At 42.3% G+C, this 14757-nt stretch overlaps 1 protein-coding gene across 1 annotated transcript; it reads right to left on the reverse strand.

The window, feature by feature from the left end:
* Positions 1 to 6911: 6911 nt before the first annotated feature.
* LOC308328391 (intermediate filament protein ON3-like) lies at positions 6912 to 13751 on the reverse strand. Its single transcript, XM_080782167.1, has 9 exons — positions 13185 to 13751; positions 11077 to 11285; positions 10868 to 10928; positions 10239 to 10334; positions 9768 to 9932; positions 8948 to 9073; positions 8568 to 8788; positions 8389 to 8429; positions 6912 to 8180 (listed from the first exon to the last, which is right to left on the reverse strand). The coding sequence occupies exons 1-9, from the start codon at positions 13674 to 13676 to the stop codon at positions 7666 to 7668; spliced, it is 1926 nt and encodes a 641-aa protein (XP_080638293.1). The 5' UTR covers positions 13677 to 13751; the 3' UTR covers positions 6912 to 7665.
* Positions 13752 to 14757: the final 1006 nt, after the last annotated feature.

The raw sequence follows: 14757 nt of genomic DNA on the forward strand, positions 1-14757 counted from the left end.
GTCAGTCAGTTTGATGCCTAAAGACAGAAGGTATATGGCAATTGTACAGCGTGCATGATGCACATAATTCTTACAACTGTCATGATCATCTTGTCGTAAATGTTCACACTTCAAAGGTGTGTCAAGTACAAAACAATGTTCCATCTACAGTACTACTCCAACTAGTTCAGTTCAGTTCAACTTTACTGTCATGTCTATTATATAATACAATGATATACTTAAAAGTGCATTCGATGGGGCGCCCGCTGGCCTAGTGGTCCAGGCGCATTCCACAAATAGGCTCTGGCCTGACGTCGCATGTTCGAGTCCCGTTCATGACGACCTTTGCTGCTTGTCTCCCCCGTCTCTCTCTCTCCTGTCATTCTTCACTTGTATCATTAAAATAGATACAGAAAAGCCCTAAGTGCATTGGATTCATTGGGATTCAATATGCATTTCCAAATGTCTGCTCCCTCTCAGCCTCACTGAAAACCTCAGTTGTTCTTGGAGAGAAACAAGCATTACCAGCCAGATTTCCTTGCATTATAATAACCTCAGGTGATACATGATGCATGTATTGCTCGTATTTGAACAGAGTCTCAGACTTGTGTTAAAATTCTACAGAATGTATTTATTCTGCATTGTATAATTATCAATTATGATATATGGTATGATATGCACCATATTTGACAACACTCATTGCTAACTGGTCCATGCCAATAAGGTCTTCTCTGACCTCTCAACTGGACCAGAATAACAATAAATAGTAATGCTGGTGTGCTCATTTATAACGTGCATCAATGGTAGACTATTGGGCAGAAAACTGAATGAGCTTGTCTAGGAGTGAAGATGTCTACGTTTCCCATGTGAAGATACATCTGTTTCATGTTCCAGTGCTCACCACACATCATGACTGATGTCTGGAAGCCTGCTATTATTGTTGCCATTACTGCACATCACCTAGCAACCACTATCATGTCGTGTGTGTGTGTGTGTGTGTGTGTGTGTGTGTGTGTGTGTGTGTGTGTGTGCGCGCGTGTGCGTGCGCAGAGAGAGAGAGAGAGATATATGATGTAACCTTTGCCTGCAGATCTGTGACTCACACACAATGTTAGTTTCGCTATTCCACTTCATTCACATGCAGAGAGAGAGACAACTAGAGACCCCAAAGATAGGCAACTAATTTTGCTGTGTGAAAATGTGCTTCTTTGAGTTCAACTTGTGGCACTATTATAAGTGGTAATAGAAATCGAGTAGAGCCAATTCAAACTATATATATGCAAAGCAGCTGCAAAAACAATTTAGCGCATCAGGTTTTTGTGACATAGACAAAATGAAAAACAGTTCAAAAGCTGTTACTTTCCAATACAATCTTTAGAAATTATGCTGCCATCCAGTTTTGGCTCGCTCACTCCTTATTAGGAGACAGCAGGGGTGTGTGTGTGTGTGTGTGTGTGTGTGTGTGTGTGTGTGTGTGTGTGTGTGTGTGTGTGTGTGTGTGTGTGTGTGTGTGTGTGTGTGTGTGTGTGTGTGTGTGTGTGTGTTGAGCTAGTAAAGGGAAAGTGTGTACATGTAGGCGTTTTCCATAAAACATCCACACCCTTTTTGTCCTGCTGCCATTATGAAAACAATGACTAGGTACTGAAGGAACGTTTTACTGTAGGAACGTTTTAGGTGAGCGGAGGTTCATTGACTATACTGTAGTATTCCAGAACTGTGCCACAGTCACAGAACATCACCAACACTTGCTAAATGCCCAAAGCCAAGCTGATTTGATTTTTAAAGTTTCAAATAAATGACACATTTTCCTTATTTTAAGTTGCCGGCCACAAGACAGCTTTTGGTAGATTGACAAATATAGGAGGGACTAATGGGCTTTTAGTGTCTTTGCCAGGAATGAACGTATTGTTCATTCTCCACTCAGCAATTTTACAAAAGAAAAAGATGGACAAAGATGTTGTCAAGTGAAATATAGGAACAAGATTAAATTAAGTGGTTGAATAAATAAAAATAAAATGCATACGTGGAAAAATAAGATATGCTACGTACAGTATGCAACCAGAGTGGCTGTTATTCATGATCGGCGGTGTCTTCATGTAATCATGTAAGCATGTTTAATTGCATATAGTTAACGTGATTATTTATTTATTTGTTTTTCTATGACCTAAATGTTTAAATGACCCCATGACCTTTCCTCTAGCACCACCCTCAGGCATGATTCCTCATAATGGAATAGGCAGATTTTAGAATGAACCTGAATGAGGAGCTGCCTCTTTGTCCACCATGTATTTCAAAATTTCCACTTAAAATCTATTGTATTTATGATAATGCTGGACGTTAGTGTATATAATCAACATAACCTTTTCAGCATGTTGTGCGTTATAGCCTTTTATAGGAGGAGCTGTATCAAGTCAATCAATTTCATGTTTTGTTCCTGTTCTGTAAAATGAAGGGTCCATTAACGTGTGGTGGCCTACTGTACTCGTAACTGTTGAATGTGCATGAGGACTAACTACCCCAACCCGCTCTCCCTGAAAGGGGAAATTATAATATGCACATGTAATGTAATCTAAACTCTGATCATTAACTTTCTGCCACACCCTCGGTGCCACACCAAGAAGTGAGGTGTGTATGTGTGTGCACGCACCAGAGACGGAGAGAAATACAAACAAGCAGACATGCAGTGTGTGCAAAGCACAGCCGTGCACAGTCTTTTGGGAGTGTGGGTACTCAAACTCAATTAAAATGAAAAACGAAAAACAATAAAAGCTGAAAGAATATATTAGTATGTAATATAGACATATTTTGAATCGGACAACATAATCAGGACAGTAGGCCTAACAATTTAGAAACGAGAGAAGCTAAACAATCTAGACAAATTTGTATATACTTTATATAGCCTTTTACATATTTGTGTGGTAATGATTAAGACACAAGCCCTACATTTTTGACAGATTAACCCATTAAAAAGCCATTCAACGGAACACTTTGGGGTGTGGCGTGTATGGGATAGATGCTGTGCCTGTCTTACAACCAGGTGGAATAGCCTAGCCTTTCTTTGAGCCGTGCAGAGTGGAATCGCTCGGTTCTGCAAGAGATTTGCTAAATGATTTACGATGAAAGGGCTCTTTATTTCATTGGGCTGGCATGCAGGCACTGGTGGCTCTTATGTGTGCATGTGGGTGTCACCAAGAAGGTTTGAACCCTACACAGTGATAGTGCAGTAGTAAGGCCCTAGTGTCCACAAATATAAGGACATCACTGATCACATGGCTGTATCTACAACCTGTCCAAACCCTAACTAATGTACACCCTCATTGGAGTATGTAGGGTGTGTTCCCCTCTCAGGGTAGGGCCAGATCATAGATAAGATTATACAGTATATTTTAACTGCGACTGATCTGCAGTTATGTAGAAAATGAGGGAAAACCACTCAGTCGAGCTTGATTTGGTTAGCTGTCAATCAGTGTCTGTACAGTATGTCAGTTCATGTACATCACAGAACTGAAGTTGAACATTCTTTCAAAACGAGTTAGTTACAACAGTGACAATGGCCATGGAACTCAACACCTACCAGCAACACACTTTTCTGGCTAGGACATTAGTAACTATGTTATACAGTATACAAATGATTCTGATCCACAATATACAGCAGACATTGTTAAATAAGGCATCCTTATCTACTGTATGAATTAGGTACATTTGTGACACAGGAACACACATTCTCATTCTTGTTGTACTGTATATGGAAAATAAGTATTGTGGTGAAATGTTTGAAAATACACATTAACATGAATCCAACATATTAATAGAAACCATATTGTGAAAACAAACAAATATTTGACAAAAGTCTAACCACCGATCCGAGACAGGGGTAAGGGTTTGACACTATGGCAGGTAAATAAAATGTTGGGGCATGTGGAGTTTGCTGAAAATCGGGACATCCCTAATTAAACTATAGTTTATAGTGGGGTCTTGGCTTCATCTCTCTCACAGCTAATGACCTTATCTTATCTAAAACAATACACACAATTGTGTCAACCACAAATTATGATGAATGACTTGTTGTGTTGTGGGTGTATGTATGTATAGTCCCAGCTTTTCCAGCTGCTTCAATTTGATGTGAAAGCAATGGGTGTTTTCTTTCCCACACTGAGAATGAGACACACCTTAACCGAGCATCCAAATGCTTATGTACAATGCACTCTGTTCCTTCTGATTGTGTTCCTCTATCTGTCAGTGATCCCCAGCCCGAGCCAAGAGGAATTCAAACCCGTTTCTCAAGCTTTGAGACAGACCTAAAACACACACACACACGCACGCATACACTCACGCACACACGCAAATGTATCCTATGGTATTATAAAATGAAAGTTGTCAGACAGTCTTGTACCATTTCTGTTGAATCATGTATGAACAAATCGAAGTTTAGACAAATTGACAGGGTAATGAATTGTATTGCCTGCGGTGTATCATGTCTTTAAGTGAAATTGAGCTGTTAAATCCGACAAGACGCTTTCACGGGGAGGGTTCAAAGATATAACAGTTTATTGCAAAAAAAATAATTGCTGGCTCTTACATTTGCCCTACAGTATAGGAAGAAGTCAACTAAAATGTCATGTCTGAACTGATTTACTGAGGAAATGCATATCAAGCAGGCCAAGCATTCCAGAGTTATTTTCAAGAATTTCTGGTTAAATTATGTTCAGGTTAGATATTCTGAGAGCTTTTAGCGTATACTAATCTGAGCGTTACATGTACGTAAGTACTCCTGCATTTTGCGCAATTACCGTACAACATTTCTGTATTTATGTCCGTTTTAAAGTGAAAATGCACTTTTACTGTGAGGTAGGTGTGAACATGTTTACTGCAGAGTGCCTTGAAGAAACAGAAACATTCGGTGGTCGCACAAGAGAAAAAACTAAAGCAACAGTTGGACACCATTAAGTGAATGGCATGCCATTAGTGCAGTGTCAACTTTGGGTTGGAGAACAAAAGGGGAAGGGATGTGCTCGTCAATCCATCACAGCAGCTCAGCAAAGCTTTTCTCATTAGGGTACACTTGTCACTTGTCTCCGTCAACACCCATGCCATGTGTACATTCAAACAAGCATATCTGATCCATCCAGTCCTTTCAATCAAACAGACAAAAATGCATTGTGTTTTGTTTTAGTTCCACCTCGTATTTGCCATAGCATACATACCGTACCATTCGTAGTCCAGTTCAAGCACTGTAATTTTGACAGTGGGGTATGGTTTGAGCTGGGTTTGTCATTGGCTGTAAGGAGAGCTTAGCGGTTGTTGTAATCTCTAAGTGCTGGACCCTCGTCTGGTTTGACAGACGGGTAGTGCGTGCAGGCTGGGTGGTGTGTGGTTCTGTCAGACGGGTAGTGTGTGCAGGCTGGGCGGTGTGTGATAATCCGGTTGAAGTATTCCTTCGGTACGGCGACTGCGGCGGCGGGCCTGGGAGAACAATAACGCTACACGAGACAGTATCACGCTAAATGTACACAAAGTTTATTACACAAACAGGAACATATATAGTGCTGGATCATAATGACGTGACAACAAGATATGAGACATAATAACAGTTTTAAGTGGATCTGTTGTTATACTAATCCGGCTGACTGTAGGTTTAACCACTTGAAATCCACCATCCATGTTTTGGGGGGAACATTAGCAAACAAAAATACAGAGTGTCCTAAGATCAGCTATATTTGGTGAAGACATTTGTTTTTCCAAGTACACTTGCAGTTTCCAAGTACAGTTCCAGCGTAGCGAGGAATGTTTTTTACAGTTGCAAAACAAAGTTTCAGCCCTGAAGCCTTTAAACACGGCTGAAAGACTGAACCCCTGACAAGGCAACGGACTGAAGATCAGCCTTCATCTCTCCTCCCCACAAACACAAACTTGATATAATATTATTTATAGTTGGTCACATTGTGCATCATTATGACTCAACCATAGAAACCGAATAGGTTTGGCCTTGATTGTGCAAATAACATGTTACAAACTGTAGTCTTCTCAGCAGTGATGATGAGATTTTCCGGAAGGGTGGATTCATCACACATTGTGTCTGGGACTTTACTTCGCCTAAGGTGCAGCAGCATCAACATCCATGCTCAGACTTGTTCCTGTTCAAAGCCCATAACCCCTCTTTCATAATCCATCATGGTAAATGAAAACCCTCTCGTTCATCAAATTTATTACTTGTGTTTAACCACGATTTTAGAATGTCCCAGCCCTGAGTAAACACATTGTCCATGCACATGTGCACATGTGCGCATGCACACCGCCTTTGACAGGGTTTATAACCCACCCATTGCTTCTGAAAATGTTCTGTGTTTACTCGACTTGTACATGCATGATAGGAAGAGTTTCAGTGATTTTGTGCAGAGTTTTCTTTTCTTTTCCTTGCCTCTAAATGTGCCACCATTGTTTCCCAACAGTCTTGAAAAAGAGAATTAAGTGGTATAGTGGTGGAACATTCTCTGGCATTTGATGTTACTGCAGGATCAGTTCTTGTTCTCTTGTTATTGTGGAAAATGCTGTCAATCTCTTATGCAGGCTGTTCATCACCTTCTCACAACTGAAATAGGCTATTACATACGGCATACTCAAGTGTATGTACATCTAAAATCTAAAGGGTCACGATTCCTTTCTGCATATAAAATGGTGATGTCTCACACAGGCTAGGTAAATAGACTGGAATGTAATTACTAATATGACTCCTCGGGCAGAATTTTAAAGTAGTATCTTTCAGCAATGTTCTCTGCTTTACTTTCCTGTCATTATGTCATATGACAAATGATGATTGCATTTTGTTCCCACAAAAAAGATTGATGATGAAGTGAGTTTCCAAATAGGTGTTATGGAAGACCTTCGGTGAAACATAGCTGACTAAATCAGAATACAACGAGAGACCATGAAACTTAATGTTTGGAGAGGATTTATTGTTGGAGAAATAGGACAGCACTGAGCAGACATTGCTGACAACAGTCCACCAGGACAAAAGCTCCTTCACAGTGTATTGTTTTTTTTGGGAGGGCATGCAGTGATATGAAGAAATTGCTCATTTCTATTATACATTTCATTGTAAGCCTCCTGTTACAGCAGGTTCAGCATAACAATGGTTTAATTTCAGCCACATAAATCCCATGGAAGCCCATTAACAGCAGTAGTGTCATTGCTTGGTCAGTGTTTGCAGAAAATACAACAGCAGTGCTTTGCATGGTTCTAAACTCTAAAGGCAAGAAGAGCAAACAGCAGAGGAAAGAATGTACAACATTGACACCTGCTGGACTTTGGAGTGTCAGTGCACAGAACACTGCGATAGTAAAGACCCACACTGGCAGTGCATGTTTGACAGTGAATAACGTCTGTAACTATGCAGGTCTTTTAGAAACCTAAAGTAGGCCTATACAACTCATCCCGTAAACATCCATATTAGGATGGCATTAAAGCAAGAAAAAGACAACTTGAACCTGGGTTTTCGGCACATTATAATGCATCAGATCCATTCTTTTGTACCCAGGGGGGGCACTCATGGTATTTTCAACCTGTGTCAAATGAATTGCACGGAATAGGTAATGTGTGTTATTTTAATCTAGTTCCTGATGCTAAAACAGATCGGCAAACCAAAACTCATCAACAGACCGTTTCGTTCAACTATAACTTCACTAAGCTTCACTCTTTCGCCTCAGCCTCAGCCTCCTCTTCCGACTCCGACTCTGCTTCTGCCTTCACCTCCGCCTGCTCTGGCTCCTGCTCTACAGCACTGACAGCTGGTTCCTCCACTGGGGGACACACTGATAGCACTGGGGGACACACTGTTACCTCTGGAGGACACACTGATACCTCTGGAGGACACACTGATACCATGGGAGGACACACTACTGGTTCCCTCTCCATCGCCTTCTCCATCGTCCGGACCAAACCTATTGGGGTCGGCATGGAAACTGCTGCTTGGTAGGCGCTGTTGCTGATCTCGGTCTTGGTAACTGCTGATTGGTAGGAGCTGTTGCTGGTCATGGTGCTGGCCTTGTTGCTGAACACGCCGTTGGCCATGTGGCTCTTCATTGACCCCTCAAGGCCACCGAAAGAAGTGCTGCTGGCTTTGACTCCACCATAAGAGGCACTGAGATTGTAGGAGGGGGTGCGATTCGTTTCCAGGCCATAGGCGTTGTAGTTGCTTTTCATTGCTGCATGTTAAGTAGACAGAAAAAAGACAGAAATGTGAATGGTGATGCACACTACAGAGTGTAAAGGGCAGCATCAGAAATAAGATATAGGATTCAGGTTAAATACTGTTGAAGTTTCCCTTTAAGTTATATTTAGTATGCACGGCATGATCAACATGAGCCTGTTGTGACAAAGAAACAGCAAAGCAGTGCAAGACCATGAACTTACAGGTCTGTTTGGACACACTGGTCTTGATTCCCGTTGCCAACCTGTAAAGAAACAAAAGGAGAGAGACGGAGGAAAAACAAATGTGTGAAATAAGAATTATTAGGCCTATAATTATTTCTCATATAGCACTCATATAATATTATGGCATGTGTGTGTCTAACTCGCAAAAAACATCCCACCTGTCCTCCTCTCCCTCAAGTAGTTTCCTGTAGGTGGCAATCTCAATGTCCAGCGCCAGCTTGACGTTCATCAGTTCCTGGTACTGACGCACCTGCAGAGCCATGTCCTGCTTAGCTCTCTGCAGAGCTGCTTCCAAATCTCTAATGCGGAGTCTGGCATCCTTCACTGCCAGTTCACCACGCTCCTCAGCCTCAGCGATCTGGGCTTCCAAACTGTTTCTCTAAAATGAAAATAAGGAGGAGACAGAGAAAAGGCCATTAGGAACTGTGATTTCTGCTACAGTAGCCTACATGTTGGCAAGGGACAAAGTTCTGAAGCCAGACCAGAGTTAGAGACAAGAACCGATGAAAAACTGAAACATTTCCTAGATGCTCCTCACCTGTGACTTTACAATGTCAATCTCAGACTGAAGTCTCAGGATCTTGCGGTTCATGTCAGCAATCTCTGCCTTTGAGGATTTCAGGTCATCCCCATATTGTCCTACCGACTGCTGCATTTCCGCATACTGTGACATACAGGGGAACATCATAGAAGATCACTTAGCACATGGCAATTAATATGACGAGATGCATATATTTTGCATATTTTTTCCTATCCTATAAAGACACCCACAGTTTCCTACACTATTTATTACATCAGAGAGGTCTTAACACACAGTCAGCTTCAATTCAGCACACCCAGAGCACATGGGTGGGGGTCTGCAGTCCCTTGCTGAATTTGACAGACCAGATGCAGTACTAGTCACGCTCCAGTCACTAGTTCACAGTTGGAATAATAATGCACCCACCTGTGAAGGGCAAGCTTTGAGTCACTGGTCGGCCTCTCAACCTACAACACTGACATCACTGAAATGTGACACGCTTGTATGGTCATGTAATGTTTGGCTGAGCTCCATGTCGTCATGTTCATGTGCTCCTGTTTAGAAGTAGAGTAAACCTGTAGTAGAGAGGCCCCTGGTGGCCTGGTTCATGTTTTCACTTTTTATATCCACACTTTTCCTGGGCTGTGTGTGCTCCAGTTCCTGTTGATTTCATTGGATATCATTGGTCATCTGACCAGTTTCATTGGCTTTCATTGGATCAAATCGACAGGAACTGGAGCACACACAGCCCAGGAAAAGTGTGGATAAGTTGTTAAGTTGTAACCTTACTATAGTAACATTACTAGCACTGGACACAGAGGATCACTGGTCACCTCACCTTAGTCTGGTACCACGTCTCCGCCTCGGCTCTGCTGCGGTTGGCCACTTCCTCATACTGAGCACGCACTTCAGCCACGATGGCATCCATGTCCAGGTTACGGCTGTTGTCCATCTCGACCACCACCGATGTGTCCTTGATCTGGCTCTGCAGCTCGTGAATCTCCTACAACACATCATTTAAACGTTTTTTATAGTCTACATTGAAGATTTTTTTTTATTTGATTGATTGATTGATTGAAAACTGTATTAACAGTTTTGTAGAATAAGCACAGGAAAGCATAGTTCAATACAAGGTCTGCTAAGAGGATTAAAAAAGACCCCCAAAAAGCACTAAGGCTTGTTTACATTGTGGTCCTCTGTCTTCAATTAATCAGAAATATCAAAACTGTGACCCATTTTCCCTTTGTATCATTTCACCTTTCAAGTGGAACATGAAATGAGAATATAAACATTAAACAGGGATCTTTACCACTTCATAGACCTGCCTCAGGAACTCAATCTCATCAGAAAGGCTGTCCAATTTGGCCTCCAATTCCACTTTGATCATGTAGGCTGCGTCTGTGTCCTGGGTGGGGGGAAAACGACACAAACATTGACAATATTCATTCGTTGTCAGCAGCACTAAAGCATGAGCTAGAATTGAGCATTGTGTGCCTTTGCTTTGCTTAAAGGCCCAATCCTGGATTGATATGAACATAATGCAGGTTTAAAGGAGCAACTTGGACACTCATGAAGGAAGCATGAGTTCAAGTCCGTTGCTCTCCCCATGTCTAGGTTGGCGGAGGGTGTGTACAGCCCAGGATCACATTTGTAGATGGAAAATATATGATATTCTTGTAATATTCTTACCTTACCCTTCATAAATGAACTAAAGATATGTTTTACTCCATTGTTTACAAACATTACCAACATAAACAGATAAATAACCCAAAATATATTGTATCGTATCGTATCAAGATCGTTGATCTCCACAAACCTGTCTCCACTGCTACTTTGTTGGGTGGTGCCTCCCATTTGTTTACATTTTGATCACAGATTGAACCTTTAAAGCTTAATTAGAGTTTTGACTGCATGGATGTTATTGCAAACTGAACAGACCTTCTTTACGAGGACAAAGTTGTTCTCACACTCGTTGCGTTTGTTGATCTCATCTTCATACCTGGGAAAGATGAGAAGATATAATGAAGCAATGTTCCTCCTGTCGTTTCCCAATGTCTCAGTTGAAATACATCAGATTATTAGGCAGGCAATAGCCTAGTTATAGATAAGAAAAATAAATCTACATTAACCCATTATAACCAACTCACTTGATTTTGAAGTCCTCAACCTGCCCCTTCATGTTGTACAGATCTGACTCCAGTCTGTGCTTCTCATTGCCGAGGCTGTCTAGCTGTTTACGCAGGTTGCAAATGTAGGCTTCGAACATGGCGTCCACGTTGGAGCGGGAGGTGGTCTGTTCCTGCAGGAGCTTCCACTTGGTCTCCAGCATTTTGTTCTGCTGCTCCAGGAAACGCACCTGGAAAGACACAGACAATTGAATGAATCATAGGGATAAGACCAATAAGAACAAAATCTAGATGGTTGATTTTACAACCTCATATATTTAAATGAACACTGTTTATGACGTTATTTATCCCTCAGGAAATTTGTTGTAGTGAAAAAGAAAGAGCTTTAAAGTAAAAATGACGTAAAATATTGTATGTTATTTTAAGTACGAAGTAAGCAAAAGAGTATAAACTGTGCCATATTCAATTTGGCACAGTTTTGGGTGGGTGTTGGGAAGGTATTATAACCATGACAAGCCTATACATTCTCAGTAAAATTCTAAACACATGTGGGACGTTACAGAAGGAATGTACAGCATTGTATATGGCCGACACAGATGGGCGTGCATCAACTGTGCAGAGCTGGAAGAATGGGTTTATTGTATTTATTCGTCTTTCTATCATTCTGTTTATAGTACAAAGAGAATGCATGCGGTTATCACTATCAGAACTAAAAGAAAATTACGCCAAAGACTGTAGGCTATTGGTGTATTTATTGCTGACTGTTTTGGCCTCTTAAGTTATTTCAAATCCAACTCTCTCCAAATGTCACGGTAATTAAAATCTAGCTGCTCCATTCCATCCCATAATTATACTGTGTTTCAACACAGAGTGGCACTGTTTCACAATATTGGTACAATTCCCGTCTTTACAACTTTGTACATTTTGTTCAGAGACCCTGGCCTGGGTGGGGTAGTGCTTCCACTCAGCAAACAATGATTGTGTGTGTGTGTGTGTGTGTGTGTGTGTGTGTGTGTGTGTGTGTGTGTGTGTGTGTGTGTGCGTGCGTGCTCGCGCTTGGTTGTGTGGGTGTGTGCGTAGGTGGGTGTGCCTGTAATAAAGTTGTCCTTTGCTTTACAATCTTCCTTTTTTTGCAAGATAGTATAAGGCAGTATAATTTACTTATGGTTTAACCTGTCATTGCTCCTATGATGCTCTCATTAACGAGGGGCCCCACTAAGGTATGTAGTGCAATGAGAGATCGGTATAAAGAACAGTGCTACCTTGTCTTGGGATGGACGTGACAGCTCTGTCATCGATCTCAACTCTTATCTCTGTTTGATTATGGATGCATGCTAACAACAATGTATGCATTGATCTATGACATCGCCTTATAAGGCAGACAAGAAAACCTCACCATATACTGTAGGCTTCTACAATTCCTAGTGCAGTATATATACTGTAAGACAATGTACAGATCACCAAGCTAGTCCTCTGAAGAGATGTATAACTGTACAGAATAAGATCAGCTGATTTAACAACAGCTTGTCTTACTTGTTTTAAACCCTCTCACCCCTGCCCCTCCCACTCTTTATACGGTAGTTCTCAGGAAACTCCTGATGGTTAGCGTAAAAATAGCACACCTACGCAGCTTTACCCTCGGGGAACAATGAAATAGCACATCTGCCCCACTGTTTACTTTCATAACATATGGATATTGTTTATCTTATTGCAGGATATTGTGTACGTTACGAGATACCCACTCCACCAAGCAAAAACTCAAAACTTTATATCTGTATGAACCCCCAGGAAGTTAACTATCACACATAGAGTACATGTACTGTATGGATTATTGTAATGCATGGTTCTTAACGGACAGTATATCATCAGTTCTGTAAACACCACCATGGCTTACACAGAGAAGCATGCTGTTTTGGTTTCAATCCAGTTTGTACAAATTTCAAAGATGCTCTCTCAGGATATTACTTTTCCATCACCTTGAGCTATTGATTTTGAATCACAGGTAGTTCAGTGAAGGTTCTGTGATATTGAAGTGTTTTCTATGCTGTGTGCATTGAGGACCTTTCATGTAACTGATGGAGCCAACTAACACAACACTGGAACCCCAGAAACACATGAAAACCACTCACCTTGTCGATGAAGGAGGCAAAGCGGTTGTTCAGGCCCTTGATCTGGTCCTTCTCGTGGGTGCGGACCGACTGGATGTTGGGGTCGATCTCCAGGTTCAGGGGGGCCAGGAGGCTCTTGTTCACTGTCACGGCGGTGATGGGGGCTACCATTCCATTGGCCATGCCACCTGCCATGCCCAGGCCCATCCCGCCGCCACCCATACCCATGTACCCAAACTCTACCGCGCCGCCGCCTCTTTGGCTGGACCCCCCGGCCGCGTAGCCCCCGGCCACCTTGAGCCCCCCGAATCCCATGCCACCACTGCTCGCCCCCACGCCCCCGTAGGAGCTGCGGACGGTGTAGCTCTGCCTGGCTCCACTGCCAACACTGCGGCCCCCGTAGCCGGAGAAGGAGCGGCTACTGAAGCCCTGGGACGGGCCCTGCATCATGCCCCCGGTGGAGCTGGACCTGGTGGAGTATGTGGTGGTCTTCACAGCGGCTCTGGTAGACATGGTTTGCAGACGGATCCTACAGCACTGGGCTGGTGTTAGTGGAAGCTGGGAGAGACGCTGCAGAACAGATAGACCCACCCTGGTCCCTGGGATCCCTTTTATCAGAGCAGGGGAGGTACTGAGGCACAGCGTGATTGGCCAGTGTGTCTAGCAGGCGTGAGAGGGGGGGGGAGGGAGGGGAGGAGAAAGATGGGGTAATGGTCCAGGAAAGAAAAGAAGGAAGAGAAAAAAAAGAATCGTGTTACACATTTACAGCACATGGAATAGTGCACTGCACTATTCTTACATAACACACGGTTTGCCAGACTCTGGGAAGCTACAGTATAGAGAGTGGAAACTCAAGTTGAGTTTTCTGCTTCCAGAAAACTTTTGAGCTGTGCTTGCTGATTGTGAACTATATAAGGTTGTGTATAGCATATTAACAGATGATATGATAGCTGTAATCTGTGCTGATGTTGTAGTATACATTAAACTGTGTTTACATTTAGCATAAAACAGGAGCCACACATTGCTAAAGTTAAGGCCAAGGTGTTTGGTTGGTATGAGGGATATAAATATATCCAAACATGCATACTGCACATAATACCGTATATTTACATACTGTACAATGTACTGTACAATGTACATGCAGACAGACGGAGACATTCAGGCACAGGTCTCCACCAGGGCAGGTCAGGTTGTGGCCTCCTGGTGGCGCTATAATAGGCCAATGTGAAAAGGGTGCCATTTCTTCTTACGCCTTCCGTGTTTTGTAAAAATCCACCTGTTGGTGGCGCTATAACAGGCCAATGTGAAAAGGGTGGGATATATTCCTCAGCCTAGTAGGAAAGTCTGAAAGATTTCACTTAAATTGCACGCTGCGTTCATGATCTGAGGCTTTTTGTTCAAAACGGGCCAATCCTGCAAACTTTGAAAGTCAATGTTAGCCAATTAGGATGAAATATGAGATATCGGACAGATCCGGCTTGAACACATGACTATAGAGATACTGTGTAATGATTTGCGGAATTTTTGGACAAAATCTGGAGAAGTAATATCAACAAATGTGTTTTTCAAAAGTCTGCCTCCTCGGGCGCTATAA

This window comes from Protomyctophum bolini (genome assembly GCF_963924005.1).
Source record: "Protomyctophum bolini genome assembly, chromosome: 2".
In the NCBI taxonomy this organism is placed as follows: Eukaryota; Metazoa; Chordata; class Actinopteri; order Myctophiformes; family Myctophidae; genus Protomyctophum; species Protomyctophum bolini.

Bases quoted from the DNA above. Each gene is read 5' to 3' on its own strand.
- LOC308328391 (XM_080782167.1), bottom strand. From the start codon at position 13,676: ATGTCTACCAGAGCCGCTGTGAAGACCACCACATACTCCACCAGGTCC. The intron at 8,430-8,567 runs GTGGGATGTTTT...GTTTCTTTACAG, and splicing joins CTTGAGGGAGAGGAGGACAG to GTTGGCAACGGGAATCAAGA. The intron at 8,181-8,388 runs GTAAGTTCATGG...CTTAACATGCAG, and splicing joins CAGTGTGTCCAAACAGACCT to CAATGAAAAGCAACTACAAC.